This window comes from Neltuma alba, unplaced genomic scaffold, assembly GCF_004799145.2.
Source record: "Neltuma alba isolate B1F8T4 unplaced genomic scaffold, ASM479914v2 tig00010229_pilon, whole genome shotgun sequence".
Classification (NCBI taxonomy): domain Eukaryota; kingdom Viridiplantae; phylum Streptophyta; class Magnoliopsida; order Fabales; family Fabaceae; genus Neltuma; species Neltuma alba.
Window position 1 is genome coordinate 170307 of NW_021635161.1, and position 25485 is coordinate 195791.

General features: G+C 31.2%; 2 protein-coding genes across 2 annotated transcripts; both read left to right on the forward strand.

The window, feature by feature from the left end:
• The first annotated feature begins 11076 nt into the window (after positions 1 to 11076).
• LOC114755022 (ent-copalyl diphosphate synthase, chloroplastic-like) lies at positions 11077 to 15185 on the forward strand. The gene is made up of 13 exons (XM_028943895.1): positions 11077 to 11116; positions 11218 to 11527; positions 11618 to 11801; positions 11936 to 12153; positions 12423 to 12543; positions 12923 to 13035; positions 13187 to 13413; positions 13665 to 13780; positions 13860 to 13958; positions 14049 to 14279; positions 14368 to 14479; positions 14578 to 14772; positions 14888 to 15185. Exons 2-13 carry the CDS (start codon positions 11227 to 11229, stop codon positions 15098 to 15100), a joined length of 2130 nt encoding a protein of 709 aa, XP_028799728.1. The 5' UTR covers positions 11077 to 11116; positions 11218 to 11226; the 3' UTR covers positions 15101 to 15185.
• A 4799-nt stretch (positions 15186 to 19984) lies between these two features.
• Positions 19985 to 24549, forward strand: LOC114755019 (ent-kaur-16-ene synthase, chloroplastic-like). The gene is made up of 12 exons (XM_028943892.1): positions 19985 to 20270; positions 20424 to 20604; positions 20720 to 20937; positions 21046 to 21166; positions 21277 to 21374; positions 21468 to 21691; positions 21791 to 21903; positions 21998 to 22096; positions 23029 to 23250; positions 23362 to 23506; positions 23614 to 23859; positions 23953 to 24549. Exons 1-12 carry the CDS (start codon positions 20012 to 20014, stop codon positions 24271 to 24273), a joined length of 2247 nt encoding a protein of 748 aa, XP_028799725.1. The 5' UTR covers positions 19985 to 20011; the 3' UTR covers positions 24274 to 24549.
• Positions 24550 to 25485: the final 936 nt, after the last annotated feature.

Genomic DNA, 25485 nt, shown 5'->3' on the forward strand with positions numbered 1-25485 from the left:
AATTGTCAAGAATATATCATCTGTTAATTACTTATCTAGGAAAAAATTCTTTGGGAGGTTGGCTAATGATGGGATCCCATGTCCAACTTTTACTTACATGAATCACTGGTCTCAATGAACTTAGACTAAGCAATTAATAACTTTTTAAATTTTTAATCGAATGTCAAATAATCAATTTTTTTTTAAAAAGACCAAATTTAGACATTTATGGGTTTAATAATTGATTTTCCAATTTATATATGATAGTCCGCTCCCTTTTTTAAATAAACAAGTTATGATTACACTGAGTTATAATATATATTTGGATGTTAACGTCGTCTTATATTTTTGACATTATTTTTTCTCTTTTGTAATTAAATAATTCATGATATTAACACTATGAAATAGGTGGCTTTGAAGACTATTTGAAATATAAATTAGTAGCACTTCTTTTTTTTTTCCCCCTTTTGAAAAGACAATTAAAATGATAAGTTACAGAAATTAACCATACAAATAACTAACGAGTGATAAGTATCACCCCTTCTTTTTAATTAATAGTTAAATGTAATTGAGCTATAGCACTAGATGAACTGATCCTAAAGATAACAGAAGGCACAGGCCATTGGGGATAGGACAGTCTATTTAATTTGATCTCAAATTGATCGTAAAAACACTAATAGTACCTCCCGAATAAGTTTTAGAGAAAATGATTAAAAAAAAAAGAAGCTTAAAATTACTAAATTTCAAATAAGGAGTGTCAATAAAAATTTATTATCATTTGCCAATTCAACGTCATCAACACTGAATAAAGTGTTGTTATCAAACCTGATTTAAGATTTAGTAATTTCTAGCTTCTTTTTTTTGTTATTATCCCTAAGTTTTAACTTTTAAGCATATATAAAATTTCAATTCCATTTTTATGCGACAATTAAGGGAGCTAAACACACACACATCAAAACTATTAGACTTTAGATAGTTAAGTAAATACTAGGTCTGTGTTTCCATCAAAATAGTTCAAACCAATTTGATAGGAAACTTCTTTGGGTTACTTATTGTTAATTTTTCCTTGCATGTGCTTATGCTTCTTTTGAGTCTCAGATGTCTTAGGTCTACAACTTCCTTTTTTCCCCCTTCAATCTTCAGTTTTCTCTTTCTTCGGATTAGATTCTAGAAAGTTAGGTGCATATATGTGCGTGTGTGTGTAGGGTTTGTCTTTCTCTTAAAGCTTTTTTAAACATGAGGCCGTGAATCCGAACTCTGCATGAAGAAAATAATGTTGGGTGCGTGAGTAATTAAAAAAAAAAAAAACACTTCAGTTTTCTGGTAGGAACTTATCTTAGATTATATACCATCAATTTATTCTCCAATTATTAGTCAATGTAGAATTTAGATTTATATATTCTAATAAAAACTTCCACACTGGCAACTTAGCTAGGTAGGGAGATGTAAGTGTGCCTGCATATTGTTCAATTTGACCAATATAAGAAAAAAAATTTTGAATTCCAAAAATTTTGGAAAACTGAAGAACAAAAACTAAAGTAAATTAGAAGACTGTATTTAATTAATATTAATTAATTTAATAGATATATATATACTACCTCTGGTCCTTAATATAAGACCTTGTTTGACTTTTATTTTGGTCCTAAATATAAGAACCTAATCCATTTTGTCTCTCATATTTACTCAATTTTTTCCAAGATAAGCCTTCTAATAATTATAGTTCTAGTTAATACAATTGATTAGTAAGGATATTTTAGGAAAGACAACACCTATTTAGACAAATAACTAACTCAACTTACTTCCTTAATCTTCTCAAATTAGTCAACTGGCTCTTATAATTAGGACCGGAGGTAGTATTATCACTTGTGTAATGCTAGCTAGTCGCAATTTTCAACATATACTAACTAAATAATTACTCTCAATATAAGAGTTAGATAACTAATTTGTAAATATTAAGAAAATTAGTTAAATTTGTTATTTATAATAAATAAGTATCGTCTTCTCTAAAATATCTTTATTAATCATATGTATTAGAATAAAAACATTTTAACATGTTCAATAATCATAAAGAGTATTTTGAGAAAAATAAATAAATATAAGAGATAAAATATATTAGAGTTTTATATTTATGATCAAATTAAATCTCTAACTAGTTCTTCTATTAAACACAGGAGGAGGGATAGTAACTTCTTTTGAACTATTCAAACATTAACTTAAGTATATATATGATCGAGATATTCTAAAAATTAAAATTGGAATTCCCTCTGACTGTGATCTGGGTACATGTACAAATAATTAACTAAGATTCAAAGTCTTTGTTGCATGTTTTTGACGTACGATATTTGTTCCATGTGTTTAATTTTCCCAACCCAACCTTAGTGCGATGCATGTGTGGAATATTCAGTACTTGAGAAGAACTAAAATATGCATGGGTGGAATATTCAGTAGTTGAGAAGAACTAAAATCAACTGCGTGCCTAATCTTTTCAATGCATATGTTCCAATCTATTGGCTCACAAATATGAATACCAAACTTTATCAAAACTTCGTCATTGGAAACGGAAAATGCTAATATAAATGAATGTGCGTTTTTTTTTTTGGAGAAGTGCAGAATATAATGGTGGATTTTAAGTAGTAGGAGACTATTCTCCTCCAACATATTCAAACATCAATTAATTTGTTTAAGGCGGATTTTAAGTAGTAGGAGACTATTCTTTTCCAACATATTCTTTTTTTTTTTTTGGCCAAAACTTTTCCAACATATTCAAAGATCAATTAATAAGTTTAATTAAAGTCTTTGTCGCATATGCATGTGCTTAATTAAATTTGGATCCTTTAATGTTAATCTAAATCGTCATGAGTACTCAAACAAGTTTCGGGCGAATTCAAACATGCAAGATTCATCACCCTGATCAAGAACCTATTCTATCAGTGCAAATAATTATATCCTAAGTTTGAATATATATATATATATATATATATATAATTATAAAGGGTCAAGCTACATTCAGTATCCCGAAATATTTTTTTGGGTATGTTCTATTTTGTGGTGCATCTATTACCCTAAAATAGTTTTTAAATGTATCTAATACTTCGAAGTTTTTTTTTTTTTTTTTTGCCTTAGTGCTTGACGCACCTTAAACCAATTATAAACATTAAAAAAGGATATGCGTGTATGAGTTTCTACATTATCAACATATTATTAATCTAAGTTTTCTCCTTTGACCAAAAAAAAAAAAACTAAATTTTCTTCTAAACCGGACAATTAAAGAAAGTCAGTCAAATATTCAAAACGGATGAGGGGGTGGGACCACCCGAGCAGCGGTCAATATTGTCCTGAGTCGAATATAACTCGTCAATATTTACTTTATAAATATTTAAAAATTAGTTTATTCAAGTTTACTAAAATTATAACTTTTGAACCCTACATTTTACTCCAATCGTTAACATGGTTGTGATGAGCATAAGCTTAAGCGGCTTGTGAGATTCTCTAATGTGGGACTCATAACAGAGTATCCCTCTTGAGAGCCTACATCTCTCACAGCTCCATTCTACAGTATTTCACTCGGTCTTCTTACCGGTCAGAACACTCCCCAAGTAGCTTTTTTTGCTTGGTCAACTCCTGAAAGTATCAATGTGATGAGCATAAGGCCAAAACAAAAGTCTATCCCAAAAGACTAGTCTATTAGGAGAAAGAGCCTATTAAATTTATAAACCTTACAACACTTATGAGATTCCCCAACGTGGGACTCATAATAGAGCACCCCTTGAGAGAGTCGACATCCCCGGCGGCTCCACTCTATGGCACTTTACTCAGTCTTCTTACTGGTTAGAACCCTCCGTAGGTAGTCCTTTCTAGTTGGCTGACTCTCAATAAAAACACCAATATGATGAGTATAAGTCCGAGGGGATAGCCTAATTACAAAAGACTAGCTTATTAGGAGGAAGAGCCCCTTAAACTTATAAAACCTATAACACTTGTGAGATTCCCTAGTGGCAATGCAGGACACATAACAATGGTTAATATTATTAGTGATTCTAAATTACTTAATTTTTTTAATTAATTTCTCCTCATAATATTATGTACTTTTCCGCCCTCAAATTTAAAGAATTTTAAAAATTATGATAATATTTGAATAAATTTCTCAAAAAAAAATTTTACACTGAAGTTAATAAAATTTAAAGTAAATAAACATCAATTGTATTGATCAATATATCCCTCAGTATATTAAATTCCTAATTTATTTTTTTTTAAGACGGGTTTGAAATATTATTTTATGAAATTGATGCATTTAAACTTTACAAGTTATTAAATAGATAAGCTTGCGTGACTAATAATATTTGAATATGATGAAAAAAATTTAAATGTTTTATGCATTAAAATTATTTTTGGCAAGTATTTCTAAACAATATTTAAGTTAAGCAGGTTTATTTTGATGCAAAATATGTGATTTGACAGTTAATTAAATGGATGAATTGGATTTACAACTTACAACTAATTAGTAACTAGTTTTTCAATGTTTAATTGCAATCAAACTTCCAGAATTTACTGCTTCAAGATATGTAATTGAACCACCATAAGGATAGCTTTGTCCATTTACCTTTCTTATGAAAAAGGCCTTGGTCCTTTTATGTAATTTCAAGAAATGGTGGTTTCTAAATATAATTAATTTTTTGCAATAGTCCTATATGTCATTTTCCTTATTAATCAAAGTTGGATTTGCTCTGATTTTGATTGGTATACGAATTAAAATAAAACTTATATGAAGTGTCTCCTAATAAAATGAGAGAATTACAATGAAATCCCAAAAAAAATAATTATAAAACAAGTCTTAGAAGTTGTCATTTTTTATTTTAAAATTTGTCATTATAGACTCCTTAGAGTTATTGAGACTTTTTATTTTTTATTTTTTGAGATATTGTTGTAATTCTCCCTAATAAAATCCCAGTCCAAGCCTTTTCACGTAAGCTTTTTCCGCATTTACTTTGATTGCCATGTACTCTCTTTTATTCTTACTGGTGCTCATGCAATAATAATATTATCACATGATGGCAGCATAATAATACTACTACTACTATTATTATATCTCGACTCAGTCTTCTTGTAATAAAACTACATTGCTGATAGTTTACTAGTTTACCCATCACTAATAGTAACTCTTTTCAACCTACCCGCAAGTAGGTCGGTAATAATACTCTCCCCCTCGGTTCCTTTGTATAAAAAAAACGTTTAATCAAATCAAGTGGATAGTTAAAATGAGTTAAAAATAATAAATATGTAAAAGTTATAATTTTTTTTAAAAAAATGTTTTTACTCATGAGGGAAAGAAAGTATAAAAGAGAAAATAAAGAAATTATTAAAACAAAAGAGAATAATGTTTGAAAAAATGAGAAAATAAATATATTGAGTATCAAAATAAGTGATTAATGGGGGCAAAATAAGAATCTTGGAAAATTTGAGACATCTTGTGAATGTTTTTTTTTATAAATAAAAACAAGGTAGAGGTGTCAATTTTCTTATGAAAAAAGAAGGGATGAAGTAATATTGAAGCTCACATTAGATAATCTTAAATGCTAATCATTAAATTACAAGTTGTAATTTAATATTAGTTAACTTAGTAGATATCAATGATATCACTTGTCAGAAACTTATAACTCAAATGACACCAAAACCGTTTTATTTTAAGATTTTATTAAGCATGATGTTGTGAATTTCCTGTCTCTTTGAATACGGAATGGTATATTTGAAGTCAACATATAAACTAATGTACTCCTCCGGTCCTTATTATAAGACCCAATTTGACTTTTTATTTGGTCCTAATTATAAGACCCAATCCATTTTCTCTCTTATATTTATGTATTTTTTTCCAAGATAATCCTTCTAATAATGATAGTTTCAGCCAATATACTTAATTAGCAAGGATATTTTAGGAATAACAACACTTATTTATTATAAATAACTAACTTAACTTACTTCCTTAATCTCCTCAAATAAGTCAATTGGGTCTTATAATTAGGACCGGAGGAGTATTATTTATAATTACTTATGATAAGTGCTTATAAGCTTTTTTACATAAATTGAAATAATTTTTTTTCACATATTTACCTCATATCTCATAAATTATGATTGAAAAATTATTTTTGAAAGACTGCAATTTCAAACAAGCCCTAACTTAGCAAACAAGATCGTAACTGCTTTTGAAGTATTCAAACATAAAAGCAGGGGAGATGCTTGTTGCCTATGTTTAATTTTCCCAACCCAACCAATTAGTCATACGCATGCAAGGAATATATTTACCTGAGACACAATACTCTTAACAATTTTTTTTTCAATTTTCCTATTTATTTATAAATATTCAAAAATTAGTTTTTTTTGCCAACAACATTACAAAAATTAGTGAAAGCATAGTTTAACTAATTAAATATCAGAGTAAAATATATTAATTTTCAATTTTATTAAAATTATAAAAACCTACATTTTATTTTCGAACCCTGCATTTTGTTTCAATAATTTACACGGTTAATGACATTTTGTTCATAATTCTAAAATAGTTAAATTTAATGAAAATTAGGTTGAGAATTTGAAATTACTTATTTAAATTTTTAATAAAATCGTGTCCTCCCATCTCTCAATTTTAAATAATTTTAATTAATTCATTATGATAATATTTAAAGAAATGTCTAAAATAATTTTACACTAAAAATAATAAAATTTAAAGTAAATAAACGTCAGTTGATATTGACCAATTTATCATCTATTATGTTCAATTATTAATTCATTAATTTCTTTAAACGTGCTTGAAATTTCATTTTATCAATTTAGTCTTAAAAATTATCAAATAAAAAACTTTATGCGTGGCTAAGAATATTTAAATATGGTTAGAAAATTTAAACATATGTGCAATAAAATTATTTTTGGTAACTATTTCTAAACAATATTTAAGTTAAAAAGGGATATTTCAATACAGAATATGGGATTTGAAAATTAATTAATTATTAAAATATAGAGTAGATATGTGATGAGAGCCTTTGTCGTTCGCCTTGGTTCCCAATCAAAAATAAATCCAAGCAATGCAATATAGTGCAAAACTCAGGTCGTTTCACTTTGAGAAGGCTTTATTTGGAATTCTAAGCAAACTAAGTATCAAAAATAAAGAATTGACTTGAAAATGAATTGATTTTCTTTTTAACTAACTAGTTGGCAAAATTTAAAAGGATGCAAAATGAGTAAATAATTTTTGGATTTTTAGTTTATAAAATGGATATGAATGAAATAAGCAAAGTGAATTAACAAGTGATAGGAAATAAAAAAGCAATCCTCTAGCACAATAATTAAGGCTATCATTACTTCAATTAATTTGGGAGTTAGCTAAACTCAAAAGACTCTACGGGTTACCCCTCAGACTCGGTTTAATTAGAATAATAAACACCAAGCTACCTTCCATATTAATTATTCACAATTAAACTGTTTCAGCACAATTAGCCAAAAAGAAAATCAAAGAAGAGCAATTAACATTTTTAGTCTAATAATCAAGCCATCTTGAATTACCACTGAATGTTCACAATAATTTCAAAACATAGTCTGACCCAGTACAATGTAAAGAAATTAAAGCTAATCACAGCATAATGTTAAATGCTAATCAAATATTCCAACAACTACAACCAATCTCAATACAAATATAAACCATCACAGCCCATTCAAACATTTTAAAATTTATTCTAAGACTTAGAAATCACAACTATAATAAAAAAAGTAAAGATTGGAAGAGCTGAAACTCCCCTTTGAAGCTTTAAGTTCAAGCCATAACCATTGCTCTAGAGAATTAGAAGGATTTAGCTGCTCCTAAACATCATGTTTTCTGGTCCGTCGTTCTGTCTCTGTTCGCCGCCACTCCTCTGGTTCTGTTGCGCAATGTGGAGAGGAAGAAGGTGCAGTTGACGGTGGCAATGGAGACACGAGCAGAGGCAGCAGAACAAAGGAGCTCGCCGTCACTCGCGAGCGCGTCCTCTAGTCCTGTTCACGCCGCTCTCCTCTTTGCGTGTTCGCCTCCCTCTGTTCTGGACGCTCGTTCTCCGTCGCTCCGTTCACTCCCAGGTCCTAGTTCACGCTGCCAGCTCTTCGTGCGTCTTCTCCTTTTTTTTTTCTTTTCCCACGCCGTCAGCTGGCGTGTCGGTGTCTCCTTCCCCCCGAATCCAAGATGATGATAATGAATAATAGGTTATTAGGGGGTGCGTTTTGCTCCCTTTTTTTTTTTAATTATTTTTTAATTATATATTTTTTCTTTTTTTTTCTTTTTTTAATTTTAATTTTAATTTTTAAGTCTTCCAAAAACCTGCAAACAAAATTCAAGGATAAGGTAGCATTAATTGTCCTAAAAAATCAATTAGTCACAATTAAACCAAAATATGACAATTTTGCCCCTATAAAGTAATAATTCAAAATAAAACATAATAAATCAATTAACAATCAATTAAAGCCAAAAGAGACTAATTAAGTTGACAAAACCCATATAAAAGATATCAAAATATATAAAAATAATTGAGTTTGTCAATATGTATTAGATGTACTTTTCTAAATTTACCTCTAATCAAATTATTGACCACCTTCGATATTCTTAACGTCTCTTCCAATTTCTCTCCTGATGTGTTGAATGCCGAATGTTAACGAGGGCTTTCCAATTAAAAGTATTTAAATTTGGGTGATTGTGAACTTTCAAACACGAAAGCACGTGAGATATTAAAAAGGAAAAATTCACAGACAAAGACAACTAAAGCAAATTAATTACAGTCGTTTGGCCATAAAAAAAAGTACAAATTACAGTTGAAAACATGAATTTATATAAAAGGACCAAGGTGTTTTTTTCCAAGAAAATAAATGAATGATAAATTTCCTGACATTATTGACAACATGGATCAGCTGTGAATCTTAAAAGTTGTAAATCTAAAAAAAAAAACAATAATTATAAATAATCTTAAGATCAATTGCAAATAAGTTATAATTTATGAAAGCATTTTTTTTTACAAATTTGTAAAAGATATATAAATTTTAAAAATTTAGTTACAAATTTTGAAGCTTAGTTGTAATTATAAATATTAGAAAATTAGTTGCATATTAATTGTAAATTGTAGTTCTGTAAATCCCAAATGTTTATTTATAAAAAGTGAAAGATATAGCTCTAAGGCTATTTTTTCAGCCGAAACTAATACTAAAAATTTATTTACTAATTTGTGACTAATTTTTCAACTTTTACAATCAAACTCTCAGGTCTTACAGCTCAACAGATATGTAATTGAACTGTGCTGTGGCATGAATATGGTTTTGCCCATTTACCATTTTTATTAAAAACCTTGGTTCTTTTTATGTAATTTCAAAAAATGGTATTTTCTAAATATAATTAATTTGTTGCAGTGATTTCTACTAGATGTCATTTTCCTTGTATAGGAATCAAAATTGAATTTGCTCTGATGATTCTAATTTGTCTGCGCATAACGGTAAAATCAAACTTGTGTGAAGACTAGATTTTACTTGATTAGACCAAAAGGCCCCGGCGGGGCCCGGGGAGATAATAGGGACTTTAATTTTTAAAAAAAAAATTATTTCTTTAATTCAATGATATTTCATAAGCGCACCTAATTCTCTTTCATTATCCCATGACAGAGGCTTACTCAAGGATCATTATTTTTAACTACTACTTTAATTATATTTCTAATAAGTCACTTTTAACGTGTTTAACTAGAATTAAAAAACTTAAATTTATTAACTATATCTTAAAATTTAAATTTTTTAAACTTTATGACAATTTAATATATATTTTTAAAAATAACATTCTACACAATAACAAATATTTAATAATAAAATTGTACATTTATGTGTGAACAAATTTAATGATATGACTTATAAATAAGATAAAATGTATTTTTTAACTTATAAATAGGACAAAAAAGTACAGAAACAGTATTTAAATATTAGGACAAAATAATTAGGTGGGACAGTGATTAATAGAATATATAAAAGTTTTAACCTTTGGCAGCCATCCTCCCGCTGGTAATTCAAGTACTAAAACCTTAAATTATTATAATTAAAAAACCGCTTAGTCTGCATGTTTGAAAAAAAAAAAAAAGGACCAAAGCTTTTGCGAAAAATAATTTTTCAAGCTTTTTTTTTTTTTTTAATGAACTCTTCAAAAAGTTTCAGCCTGCTACCTTCAATTTTTTCTCAACTGAATCTCCAAAAGTCTTCAACCTAGCTAATTAAAACTGTATTTTTAGTACTCTAATTATATATATATTAATTTATTCTTTAATTTTATAAAGTATCTTTTTAATCCTATAATCATAACTTTGTTAACTTTATTAATAAAAAATCTGACAAAAATTCTCAAATGATAATTTTTTGATCAATCCAGTTTATTTATTTAAAATTAAATATAATATGTTTACAGTTGAAAATGCTTTGTTAGCATTTAAAACTATAATGTTGGTATTCTCAGTTAAAAAAACTAACATGTGTTAGCGTCAAATGATTAAAATGACACTTCATAAAATTAAAGGACTAAATAAAGGTCCACTTTTCTTTTCATTTCATTAATCATCATTTATTTATTTGCCATGGAATCTTCAAAATTTACAGAAGTACCACCATCTCGCGCTTATAAAATGGTGTATCCTCGCCACAGCCATATTCATTGGAAGAGGATTACTACAACAAAAGCAAACAAAATTAATGGCTTCTCAATCCACCATGTATCACCAATCCAACCACTCTCTTCCTTCTTTTCCTTCTTCAACTCACTGTTTGTTTTTTTCTTCTCCCATTAATTCTCTCCCCATGACCTTTCATGGTAATCTAAGCTTCATCCAACGATCTCTTCAGAAATATATATATATATATATATATGAAAACATTTATTCTCCTCTATATAATGCTTACATAGTGTTATTACTTATGTCATGTTGTTATAGGGGTTTCGTCGTTGAAGGTTAGAGTGATCGTTTCAGCGAAAAACTCTGAGTTCAGAGCAAGAAGCAGCAGAGGCATATCAGAAACGCCAGAAGTTTCACAACTTGAAAGTTTGACACTTCCAACATACAATTGGAATGGGATTAAGGTTAAGGAAGAAGATGAAGAAGCTTTGGAGGTATAATTCAAAACATTTTAATTAATTTCTTCACTAATCTTAATGCATGATTCTTTCTGGTGAGTTTGATGTCTCACATATATTATTTTGGTTTGGAAAAGGCTTCCGTAATGAATGAGGAGATCAGAGAGAGAGTGGAAGCCATTAGATTGAACTTAGAATCAAATGAAGGAGAGAAGACGATATCACCCTCAGCTTATACTACAGCTTTAGTGGCTCTGGTTGAAGATAAGCATGGAAGTGGGACCCCCCAGTTCCCAGAATCTCTTCAATGGATAATAGACAATCAGCTGCCGGATGGATCCTGGGGAGATGTTCATAAGTTTATGGCTTATGATAGGCTTCTTTGCACCTTAGCTTCAGTGATTGCGTTAACACATTACAAAGTTCATCCTGAAAAAGCTGAGAAAGGTACGTACGTAGTTGAATAATATTGATCAATATTCATATATTAAAGCCTCGAGAACTTTATATTCAAATGTTGTATTTATATACATATAGGGGTTAAATTCTTTAAAGAGAATGTAAACACACTGGAAGCAGAAAACAGAGAGCACATGACATGTGGGTTTGAAGTGATTCTTCCAACACTTCTTCATTTGGCACAGAATTTGAAAATGGATCTGCCTGATGACCTCCCTACCCTCAAAGAGATACTTGCAAGGAGAGATGCCAAGCTCAAAAGGTACACGCAGCTACCAAGCTAGTGTAAAATTACTTAAAAGTAAAAAAAGTGTATTTGTTTTGGATTAAAGAAAGTGGAAGCGGGTAAAATTACTATATATGACAAATAACACATAATTTTTAACTTATATATAGGATACCTATGGCGGTTTTGCACAGTGTTCCTTCATCGTTGCTGTTCAGCTTGGAAGCAATACCAGGGCTTCAATGGGATAAGCTTCAGAATGTGAGAAGCAAAGATGGCTCTTACTTGTTCAGTCCTTCTTCCACTGCTTTTGCTTTCACTCAAAGCAACGACCCTGACTGCCTCAATTACTTAAACAATGTCGCCCAAAACTTTAATAGCGGCGGAGGTACGTCTACATATCAACCTTTCACTAAGTGAAAAGTTATAGGTTTAATCTCACTTATAATCTTAGATAGTTAGTGCATGTCTCTTTAATTTAAAACAAAAAAAAAAATAAAAAACTAGCTTACCAAGAAATATTCTTTTTTCTGATTATGACTAGACACTGTATTGCATAAAAGTATGCAGCAATGTCATGAAATTGATTATTCAAATTGACTAACATTAGGTTTGAATGATTGTGACATTATTTACTTGTGTTTTCTGACATTGTAGCCCCAGATTCTTACCCGGTAGATTTTTTTGAGCCATTATGGATTGTTGATCGATTGGAGCGCTTGGGAATTGCAAGATATTTTCAACCAAAGATAAAAGAGATTTTGGATTATGTTCACAGGTATAACTTTATCATGGAATTGGTTGTTTATAATTTTATGGCTTAAGAAAATAATTTTGATTTAAGTGAAAGCCTTAAATTAAACCCACTTATGAGTCCTATAATCAATAGGAGAAGCCGCCATTAATTTATTAACACAAAACTCAACTATTATATTTATATATAAGAAAATTTATAATAAATTATACTATTTATATGCTATATGAATAGTAAAATCACTCACAAACAAAAGAATAGTATAATTTATAAGAATTAATACATGAGACTCACAATTTATTTTAAAAGATTTATGCGCTCTTAGGCTAATATGATTCAATAAAAACAAGAAATAAACAACAATAGAATTCCGATCACATGCTAGCGATTGCACTTTTTTCAGAAATTGGAATGACAGAGGCATTGGATGGACGAGATATTCAGACCTGCCAGATCTAGACGATACATGTATGGGATTCAGATTACTAAGATTGAACGGCTATGATGTTTCAGCTAGTAAGTAATTAATAATACCAAGTATTACATTAATTACAAATATATATTCATTAATTATTAATTTATCTCTATAAATATCTATATATATAATCGTATAGCAGCACTTCACATAAGTATCTAATAAATGACATTGTTGTGGTTTTGATCATAGACGTATTCAAAACATTTGAGAAAGATGGAGAGTTCTGTTGCTTCCCCGGGCAGACAGACGAAGGGGCATCGGTGATGTTTAATTTTTACAGAGCCACTCAAGTACAATTCCCAGGAGAGACAATTCTTGATGAAGGCAAGAACTTTGCAATCAATTTCTTGACTGAGAAACGAGCTACTAATCAGATTTTTGATAAATGGATCATAGCCAAAGATCTACCTGGCGAGGTATTTTTTAGTCAGGTTTATTTTATGCTTGTAAATAGTGATCCTAATTAGTCATGAAGATTGTTGATTAGATATTTATCATACATAAAAATTAAAATAAGACTCCTCCCATCCCAAATGCAAGGCCTATTTTATACGGTAAATTATATTACAAAGTGAGTCTTATATTTAAGACCAAAGGAATACATTGATAGATAATATTTGTATCTTTTTGTTAAGCTCTTTAAGTAATATTAAACTAACAATTACAGGTGAGTTATGCATTGGACTTTTCCTGGTACGCAAGCCTGCCCCGAGTAGAGACTAGATTTTACTTGGACCAATACGGTGGAGGAGATGATGTCTGGATTTCTAAGACCCTCTACAGGTAACTAATCAAAGTCTTAATCTAAAATATAATTTGAACATTCAGAGTTGAAAAGAAGGTTCTCATCATTTTTTTGCAGGCTGCACAAAGTCAGCAACAACGATAACCTTGAACTTGGAAAATTAGACTATAACAAGTGCCAAGCCTTGCACCGAGCAGAATGGAACAGAATTCAACAGTAAGATCAACCTATATCTCTCTCATTTTTCTGGGCAGCCTGCACAAATGTGAGAAATATTAACTAAAAGTTATGATAATTTTTATACAGGTGGTACTCAGAATGTAGACTAGAAATGTTCGGACTGACCAAAGAAAGGCTTCTTTTGGCTTACTTCTTGGCTACATCCAACATATTTGAACCAGAGAGATCCCAAGAACGACTTGCATGGGTCAAAACTTCTGCTCTTATTCACACACTCAGATCCACATGTCACGACCAACACCAAAGAGAAGCCTTTGTCCATGAATTCAATAACAGCAGTACCTCCTTAAATGAACGGTAATTACACTTCTCACAGAGCCGTCATTATCTAGTAAGTTTTTATTTCTGATTAAAAGTTTAACTTAACAATATATGCATATCACAGATGGCTGAATAAAAACAGGAGCAGGGAGAGTCTTTTAGGGACCTTAATAGAAACTTTGGATTCCTTCTCTCAGAGCTCACCTTCTGCTGGCTTCGATATTCTTCATGATGTCGTAAGTGATCTGTCTATTATTCATGAACTTTTTATAATTAAAATACAATATTGGGTAATTTCATTTGGGACTATTTTGATCTGATTGATTGCAAGCAGTGGAAAAAGTTGCTAATGGGATGGCAAAGAGAAGGAGATAAGGGGGAAGGAGAAGCTGAGCTGTTGGTGAAGATGATAAACTTAAATGCAGGCTACCAACTTTCTCATCACTTACAACTCAATCCTCAGTATCAGAGACTTGTTCAACTCTCTAATCAAATCTGCCACCAATTAAGTTATCTCCAAACCACCAAGGTGATTACTTATTACGTATTACCATCTTCATTAATAATGACATTATTTCATCTTCTTAATGGTAATATATGCATGATGGAGTTCACTTATATATCTGGTTTGAAATTTATATCAGGAAAACAATAGTAATGGAAGCTACAAGGGGAAGCCGGAAATAGGAGTGAAAATGCAAGAGCAGGTACAATTGGTTCTCTCTTCAAATGGCATGGATCTCAACATGAAGAAGACATTCCTCACTGTCACTAGAGGGTTTTACTATGCAGCTCACACAGATCCACAAACTGTCAACTCTCACATTCAAAAAGTCCTCTTTCAGAGAGTCGTGTAACACACACATATATATAGAGTGGCATGTTCTGTCATGATGAGAATGAAATTCAGGATTATTAATCAAGAATAATGCTGAATTTGATGTTGAGAATTTATCAATAAAAAAATTCCAGCTGTTGCCCTCTCTTGCTCGTTGCTCTCTGTCGGCCTCATACGCTCCTGCCTTCGTCGCTTTGTTCTTTTTTTCTTCTTCTTTTTTTTAAAACATTTTCTCGTCATATATAATGTATTCTTGCCAAAATAGGTAATATGATGGCTATTTTCCCCCTTCTTTTTTTCTTTCCTGGATTATCGTTTCTGTATTTAAATATCCATAATGATAATATATGTGTACGCATTCACATATGAAACATTCAGAAAAAAATGAAGAAAACCATTAGATAATATTCATAATTAATTGTAATAATTATATATATTTTGCTATTAATAAGCATTATATGTATGTATATAAATTAAACATTCTTCTTTTTATATTATTGCAAATACATATATAACTCACGCACACTAATTAATAGATGATGGGATTTAAGTGTCTGGGAAAGTAAGAGAATCAACTTTTTTTTTTTCTCGCTGAAAAAAAAAATTATTAAGATAAGCTAGTTTGTTAGAAGTGAAATAATGACATCTCTGTTAAATTAAGAGAGGCGCGACCGACAGATGATAGTTGAAAAGGGATAAGATACAAATTTATCCCAAAATTATGTGGTATGTGGTCAGGAGCTATGAGTATCTGAATTTTTTTTAAGAGCAATATCAAGTGTTAAAAATGTAGCAATTTCAGCCAGCAGAAAGGATAATTTTGACCATTAGTTTGACTTATATATAGCACAATCAGCACAGCCACATCATCACCTAAATAACTTCCTCCCTCTCTCTTCCTCACCATTTCTTCTTCTTCAAAGCCTCCACCCTTCTTCTCCCACTTCCCAAAGCCTTATTGCAGTTGCCGACTCCGCCGCCACCAGCTTCTTCAAGCGGGCAGCCCCTTAAAAATCCACCTCCCACTTCAATGGTTACCATCCCTCCTCCATCTTTTCCATTATCAAGGTCGTCGTCGCTGAGACCATCTTCTAACCCAACGGGCGTCGACCTCTTCCCCATCATGCCAAATTAACAGTCAAAATTAATCTTTCTAACTGTTTGGGTGAGATTGCTATATTTTTTACACCTCTATTACTCCTAAAAGAACTTAGATATCCACAGCTCATTACCATATACTTTCAGGGCAAATTTGTACCTTGTCTTATTTAAAAATGAATCACATCTTCATCTTAAATATAAGCAAGAGATATTCATATTCAAACATTAATAATTAATCATTTAGCATAAAATCAGACGGTCCTACATTTATGTTATTTTATTTAAATAGTCAAGGAAAAGAATGAACACTTGGGAATCCACTAGGTTGGGATCTTGCAGGATGGGAAGAAAGAGTCAAAAGGGTGCTTGTTAAATCAGGTGGGCTCCATCGATCTAAATAGTCCAATCCCCATATGAAAATAATACAGTCTAGACATTATGAATATGATTTTTCATTAAATTTTATTTAAAAATTATAAAATAATTGACGGTGGATGACTTTCTTGGTTAAAATCCATATTCTTAGGATTTTCTTGCTAATAACATGAAATATGTTAATTTAAAACTAACATGAATTGTTATTTAGGATTTGAAAAACAAATGAGATGTCTAACGTTTCATGAAAGTATATATAACTTGGTAGAGATTTATTATGTTGCTCATGATTAAAATACAACTAAATTACACTGTTATAAGAAAAAGTTTTATACCGATTTAAGAAAACTTTATATGCACTGAAATTAGTGTAAAATAGTCTTTCTAGCTTTCTTTTTCGTCATCAGTTTTTCTAACTTTTTACATGATGGAGCATATATAGTAGTACCAGTTATATATATATATATAACCGATGTAAATAATTATTTTAATAAGGGTAGAAAGTTAAAAAAATTAATCATCCTTTATAACACGGTTAAGGCAACTAAAGTTAAATTAATATGTTTTTATTTATAAAAATAAATATATTATATAACAAACGAAAAATACGTGTCAATCTGTTAACTGATTTTTGTTGAATTTTGAAGGATAGTGCAAACTTCTTGGAAGCTTGATATAATAGTCAATAACACGTTGGAAAAGGAAAAGTTAGATATCTTGTTGAATTTGTTTCGCAAAAGTGGGTGGGATTTAGAATATTATTGAAAGTATTCACTGAAAAACAACTGACATCTTAAAATTTAATAAAGTGAAGCAGTTGATTCCTATCTTTTTCCGCCAAAACATCTAGCGTCAAATAAAGTGTAGTAATTGAATTGCCAAACAAAAATTGATCTAAATCACTTTAAGAAGAGACCTTATTATTTATTTTAGTAAGTCTGAAATTTCAAAAATAGTAACAAAAGTTATAAATTACCTAAAAGAGTGGTCTTATTCATTTCTTTTAACAGAAATGAATTTTGAATTTTGAAGAGTTGTCAATTGCTATACAATTATGATTAATAATTAATGAAGTGTGATGAATTGCTAAATAAAAATTTTAAATCACACATGGTTAAAATTTATTAGTTAAGTTACACACACACACACACACACACTCATATTAATTGAAGTTCAACACCCTAATTTGTCATTCTAAAAACTTCAACGTATTTTTCCCGAATTTTCTTAAAATTTTCAGAGTATTCTTCTGTTGGAAAATATTGGCGCCTGGCGGCAACCACAGTCTGACGAGTCAAAGGAGCGTTTGCGAAGAAAGTTCAGTGTGGGGATCTCAGATTCCACAAGGTGCATTTTCTTAATTAGTTAATTTAAATATCATAATTGATGTGAGAATTTTATTAATAGATAACTTATGATACCGTCGTGAGCATTCTCTGAGTTTATGAACAAGCATTAATTATGGGGCCATCCCAGTTATTATTTTTATTAGAACTTTAATGAGCCATCAAAGATTCAAAATTATCTTAATTGAGCCTAGTGAAAGGAATTAATCTCTCTCAACACGATGAACAAATATTTGAATTTCTATTAAAAGAAATATTCACATTTAGTGTCTGACAGCGTATCGAATAGAACTATAAGGCCAATATTTGATACCTTGAACAAGACTACTTACAATAGAGAAATAGCCGGGGGGATTATCTTACCTAAACTTTTCGTTTTTCAAAAAATAAAAGAGCCATTACTTTTTTCATAAAGTCACTCCTAGCTATTTTTGTGGGCCCATCCCAAGATTGGGGTGAAAATTCAACTGATGCAATTTTTTCTTTATGGGTCACAATTAAATCGGTCAAAATAGGTTGCTAACTGAAAAGTGAATTCAAGTCGTATAAAAAGTTGAATAGTATTTTTCTTTTTCTTATTTTTGAATAATAGCCGAGTAATCATAAACTGAAAAATGAAGAATAAAATTTACAAGCTGGTTACACTTTTATATAAAAATTAAAGTTAGACGTAATGAAAATGGACTGTTCTATCTCTCTCTCCTATATGTATATATATGCAAGAGAGCAGCAAACACTTTATGCAAGTCACAGAAAACTTTCCAACATGTTTCTGGGTACTACCATGTCTGTCTCGCGTTCTCAATTTCCTCCTTCGGCTTCTCCAGGTTTCATCTCTCTTTCTCTCTGTCTGCAGATAACTAAGTTTGCAATTATTTGGGTTTTTGAGTTGCTGATAATCATCATTTTCTTAGCTAGTTTAAGGTCCTCATGGCTTAGCTTTTGCTATGTTTGGATGGAAGGAAAAGTTGAAGGAAGAGGGAAGGAAAACTTTCAAAAATAGTGTGTGTGTGTGTGTGTGTGTGTGTATTATTTTAGGGAGTTTTCCCTCCAAATATTCTCTTCTTTCTAATTTTCTTCCTATCCAAACGTAGAGTTAATGTTTGATGCTATCTCAGAGTTTCTGAGTTCAATTATTGGTAGAGAGGTCACCAATCCTAATACTATTTTCACTTAAACAAATCTGACATCAGAGTTCTAATAAGAGCTGATGTATTGGAATCCATGACATGTGAGAAAATCATTATCCTAAAACCAACTTGCGACACACTCAAATGTTGGTTTCCATGCTTATACCATTTCATGATTGCAATCATGGTTTAATATTCCTCATAATTTTTCATTTTGTAAATATTTTCGTGAAGAAAAGGTTACAGCCCATTTTGAAATACTTTTTATTGGGCATTTTTACAATTCATCTTAATATTTTGTGTGTGTGTGTGTATGTAACAAGTCATCATTATATTAAACTTCTTAGAAGCACAGTATCATTATCTGTTAGCGATAAAAAAATGTGAATATCCTTAGTGATATAGTACTTATATGTTACTGTCGTTATTAAGATAATAACAATTAAATAGTTCCGCCGAATTCCTAACAAGTAATCTTTATTTAATATACTATCATTTATCATTAAAAGGGGAAGGCCAAATTTGTTTTGAGAAAAATAATAATTAAAAAGTGAAGGAAAGTACAAGTACTGCTAAATGATTTTCTCCGATCCGAAGACAATTGGTTGGCTTATTTTTTACTTGTGCATCTCATCAATTGTTTTGGTGAATTTAATCTTCATGTAGTATTTATTTAACGTCGGAATCTTCAACTGATTTGGACTGTGTATGTATAAATACATCATTATAGGAAGCCTAACATCTCTCTTTGTTCTTTCATATCTCTCAGCAACTTCAGTTGGATCCATTGCTAATAAGGACAAAGTTCGCAACAGATCTAACATTGTAAGATATCAATCTTCCATTATTTCTCGTATCAACGTAGATCTGATTCCAATATGCCAATTAATTTAATATATATATATCTATCATGGTGAGTTTTCTGAAATGCAGATGGAGATGCACATGTTGGAACAGAAGAAAGAGATAATAAAGAAGATGTTCCAAAAGGTTGAACTGTGTGTATCAAGTTATGACACAGCTTGGGTGGCAATGGTTCCATCACCAACTTGTCCACAATCTCCTTTGTTCCCCCAGTCTCTAAATTGGTTATTAGAAAATCAAAACATTGATGGATCATGGGGTCTTCTTGATGATCGCAATGAGTTATTATTAGCCAAAGACTCACTTCTATCAAGCTTGGCTTGTGTTCTTGCACTTAAGCGATGGAACGTTGGTCAACAGCAAATCAACAGAGGTATATATATTATTGATATAAAATTTTGAATCTTATAAAACCATCTCTCCGTTCCCTTTTTTTTTTTTGGGTGTTGTCTGATTTATATATTTATAAGCTTTTCTCATTGTGTATAGTAAAATAATTGGATGTCTCCCGTGTTAATTGTTGAAGGACTTGGATATATAGAGTCAAAAATTGCTGCAGCTCACGACGATAAGCAACATTCTCCAATCGGATTCGATATTATATTTTCTCATTTAATTGAGCAAGCCCAGAATATGGATCTTAATCTTCCTCTTAGAGGGAAAGGCTTAGAGACATTGACTCAAAAGAGAGAATTGGAGCTCAAAAGGTACCATTATTAATAACTGGATATGTATAAGAAGTCTTCGGACACGTTCATTTGTATTTTGATTTGAGAATCCGAAATAAAATATCTAAATAATATTCTATTAATATGAAAGCAGTGGACGGGCAAGCAACACAGAAGGATGGAAAGCATATGTGGCATACATTTCAGAAGGACTTGGGAAGTCACAAAATTGGGAAATGGCTATGAAATTTCAGAGGAAAAATGGGTCTCTTTTTAACTCTCCAGCAGCCACTGCAGTTGCATACACTCATATTAACGATGCACAATGTCTTGATTATTTAGTTTCTCTACTAGATAAATTTGAAAATGCTGGTTCGTTCTTTCAAACTCACTTTAATTTGATATATTCCCCCCCCTTGCTTGTGTTATATTAATTATTGGGTTTTACACTAACAATTGCTGCGCAAGAGATTTGCTCAGTTCCTGCAATATATCCTCTTGATGTGTATTCTCGACTCCACATGGTTGATAGTCTTGAAAAATTGGGCATTAATCGCCATTTTAAAGAGGAAATCGAAAGTGTACTGGATGATACATGGAGGTAATTCATCTTTAGTATCCATAATATATTGCTTGTGTAGATAACAAGCTTCAAATTGAAGAAGGCTATAGAATCTAATTAATTTAGTCTTCTATTTGATTCTGAAACAGAATGTGGCAGCAAGAAGAAGATGACATAGTTTTAGAACCCACCACATGCGCCATGGCATTTCGTTTACTACGTTTACACGGATATGATGTTTCTTCAGGTTTTTGTATTGTCATAACGCTAAAATTCTGTGTATAGCTAAGAAAGGGATATAAAAGAGATGGCTCATAGATATATATTTGTGCATTTTCAGAAGCTCTTGATCGTTTTTCAGAGAACAATTTTTGGATTACCCTTCAGGGTTATCTCAAGGACGTGGAGGCTGCTTTGGAATTACATAAGGCTTCACAAATAGTTTTACATTCAAATGATTTAGTTTTGAAAGAACTAAACTCTTGGACAGGAAACTTTCTTCATGAATATTCGTCCTCTTCTTCAACAAATACTCATAAACATTATAATCATATTGACCATGAGGTACGTACATATATACGTTATGGATGTATAGTATATCTCAAATTCGATTTTGGCCCTCAGAGTTTGTAACTAATAATAATTCGTATATGTCAATCTCAGGTGGCTTTTGTTTTGGGTTTTCCACATCATGCTTATTTGGATTTGATATTGAACCGAAGATGTATAGAACATTACAAGGTGGATCAAAAGAGAATTTTTAAATCTTCATTTAGGTACATCATAATATTACAACTTTATTTTAATTAATGCAAGATTTTTGAGTTAAATAGATTAGTCACTTTGGATTCTATGACTCTTCTTATTCAGTTCTTTGAGCCTCACAAGTAAAGAATTCCTGGAATTGGGAGTGGAAGACTTCAATCACCGCCAGTTGTTATTTCGTGAAGAACTCGATTTGTTTAATAGGTTAGTAGGCTTTCTACAATACCCGAGGTTGATAATACACTGAAAATTTGAATGTTGCTTTTACATTACATTTAGGAATTTTATATAATTAATGATGGTTAATTAAGTCAAATAGAAGGCATTTGATTATTTTTAAATAAGTTTAAGGAAAATTATTAATCTTTTAGTCCCTATATATATAGTTTTGACTCAATTATTACTTAGTCCCTGCCCACTTTAAATTGTATACAAAGTATATGAGATGAGTTTTATCTCAATTTGCCTGAAAGCACTTTTTAAAAATGCTTTTAGGAGAACCAAATACCCCTTCAGTCTCCATAGTTTCAACTTAATTATAACTCAGTTTATGAAAGTTGACTTATTGCAAGTGAGTCCCTAAAATTTTAATCATTTAAAATTTTATTCCCTATTAGTATATTTTCAAACTAAAAATAAAATTATCTGTTTCATGAAACTTGTGAACTAAAGTTTTAAATGGTTATAGAGGGGCTATATTAAATTGTAGTAAGTCAAAGGTTAGAGATTGGGTTATAATAAGTCAAAACTATAGGGATTAAGTTATATTGACATAAAATCTAAAGACTGAATTACAATTAAACAAAACCTACATGATCAAAAGATTAATTTTCCGCATGTTTGGATGAAAAATATCTTGTGAGCAGAACTATTCCAAATTGAGCACTATAGCATTCAAATTTGATCCTGTAAAATCAGACATTAAAATACTGTACAAAAAAGTACTAATTAATTGTATATATAATGAAGAAGTTAGCGTGTGGATATACATATAAATTTTAAAGCGCAAAGAGCATATCGTTTTAAACATATTCTCTAGTAAAAGCGTTGAATTTGTGTTAACTAGCCTTTTCCTCCTAAGCTAACAATGCCAGTTCTTGAATCACTGATAAGCGTATATATATCATCATAATTAGGTGGCTTATGGAGAGTGAAATGGAGAAACTACATTTTCCAGTTTCAAAAACAAAAGCTGCCTATTGCTTCTTCACGGCTGCTACAACCCTCACTTCCCCCGAACTTCGTGATGCACGTCTGACGTGGGCAACACAAGGCTTTCTAATTTGTGTGGTCGATGATCTCTATGATGTTTGGGGTACTAAAGAGGAACAAATCAATCTCATACAATTGATGCAGGAGTACGACGCGCATTTATAATGAACCTATACACACACACACACACGTAGTTGTCTCTCTATTCAAATTAAATATCTAAGACGAGATTATATATTCTGAACATTGAAACGCAGGTGGGATGTAGATGATGTCCACACAGAAAGTTGTTCTGAGACAGTGAAGCTAATATTTTTAGCACTAAAGGGAACGATTTGTGAGATTGCAGCCAAGGCATATAAAGTTCAAGGACGACGTGTGTTGAACCACTTGATTCAGATTGTGAGATCATAACTAGCTCAATCTCATCTTACTTTTCTAGAGATTAATTCCATTGATGAACTATGTTTTTGTGTTTGTTAATCACATGAATATTGTTTAATTTTCAGTGGGTGGATTTGCTGCAATCTTTTTTGAAAGAAGCAGAATGGCGCAGAAGCAAACGTGTGCCAAGTATAGAAGAATATGAGCGAAACGGAATTATATCAATGGCCCTGGGACCAACTCTCATCCCTTTACTGTATCTTATTGGACCCAAGCTTCCTCAGGCTGTAATCGAAAGTGATGAATATAATTGCCTTTTTGAGGTTGCCAGTCTCTATGGGCGATACCTCAATGATATTAATGGCTACCAGGTTTCCTTCTTCTCTTTGAATTGTTTCTCCTCTGAAATTCTTGAGTTGGAACTCAGTAAGTGAATGGGATTGTATATATATATGTCTGTGCAGAGGGAAAAAGAACAAGGGAAATTGGTGAACTCAGTAACCTTGCGCTTGATTCATGGGTGTGGGGCACAAAGTGAAGAAGAGATCATAAAGAAGATAAAGAGTAAGATTGATAACATGAGAAAAGAGATCCTGAGATTAGTGTTGCTGAAAGAAGGAAGTGTAATTCCAGGGGATATTAAAGATGTGTACTGGAAAATGTGCAGATCACTTCACTTCACTTACAATAAGAAGGATGATGTGGTTCATGCAAAGAAGATGCCTAACGAGATGCTAAACATCGAAGACATAGTTCTCAATAATCCCATCATCTTGAATTCATAAATCACGTAGCTAGCATTTCAATAGGGTCTATGGGAATTGTTCCTATCTATCTGTTATCCCGCTTAAGTCTTAACCTCATGTCTTCAGCGAATGAAGAATGATTCGGAGATTATTAGCATGCACCATATCCATATTGTAAAAGATGAAGTTAAGAAGATAAAAAATTCATCAGCATTAGTACTTTTACTATCAAAGTGTACTGTGATAGGCTCAAAATTGTGTAAACCTATGATTATGCAAGTATATATACAGGTCATGTCAAGTATCAGTGATAAATAGATTATTGTTTCTATAAGATGACTAGTGTAATGATCGATCTCATATGTGTAAGTGTGTGTGTGTGTCTCAAGACAGAAGGCAAATGAACTGAAAATACAGCCATGGTCTTATATTTCAAATACTCGAGCAAATATGGCAGTGTCTGTAACAAGGACAATGTTCAGAATAGAGATTTCCCAGAATAGGATATAGGAGATAGAAATGGCGAAAAGAAGAAAAAAGAAAGACGAAAGCAGAGGAAAATTCAATCAGAGGGAAGGTCACATAGGTCCCATTTGGTAAGAAATATTGAAAATCACGGGTAAGGATTATAATTGTGATTGAAAAAAATTTAGTATGAGGGATTAATTGTCACTTAAAATTGGTTAAACCCATATAGGTGGAATAGAGGAATACTGTGGGAGAAATCTTAAGCAACAAGCAATCCCTTCATATTAAACACTTTTAATGAGTTTTTTTAATCTCGATCTTAATCTTTACTTCTCATTTTTAATACTTCATACTAAACTAGACTATAATTCCTTCCACCCCTTCTGTAACCAATCTCGTTCTTATAATACTGTCTTAGTGGATCCTTTCTCACCTTGCCATCCTAGCCTTGGCTTGGGTTCTCTTTTGGGCCCCCTTCTGAGCCCAATTCTCCTGGGATCATGACAACTTTTTATCAACAATTTCTTTGTAGTTACCAACAAAGATTGGATCTAATAGAAGGGATTTATTTTTCACAACATTACGAATCAAGATTTGAATCCCTGTTGAGAGAAGTACTCATATTTAGTACCCAATAATGTCTTGAATAAAGTTGTCTCTAATAATAAGATACCTGTAATTGGGGGAAAAACTTCCACCTAAGTCATAATCAATGGTTGGATATGTCCAAGAGTCCAATTTTCTACAGTTCTTGTTGAATTCATGCTCTCAGGTTTGCTCTAC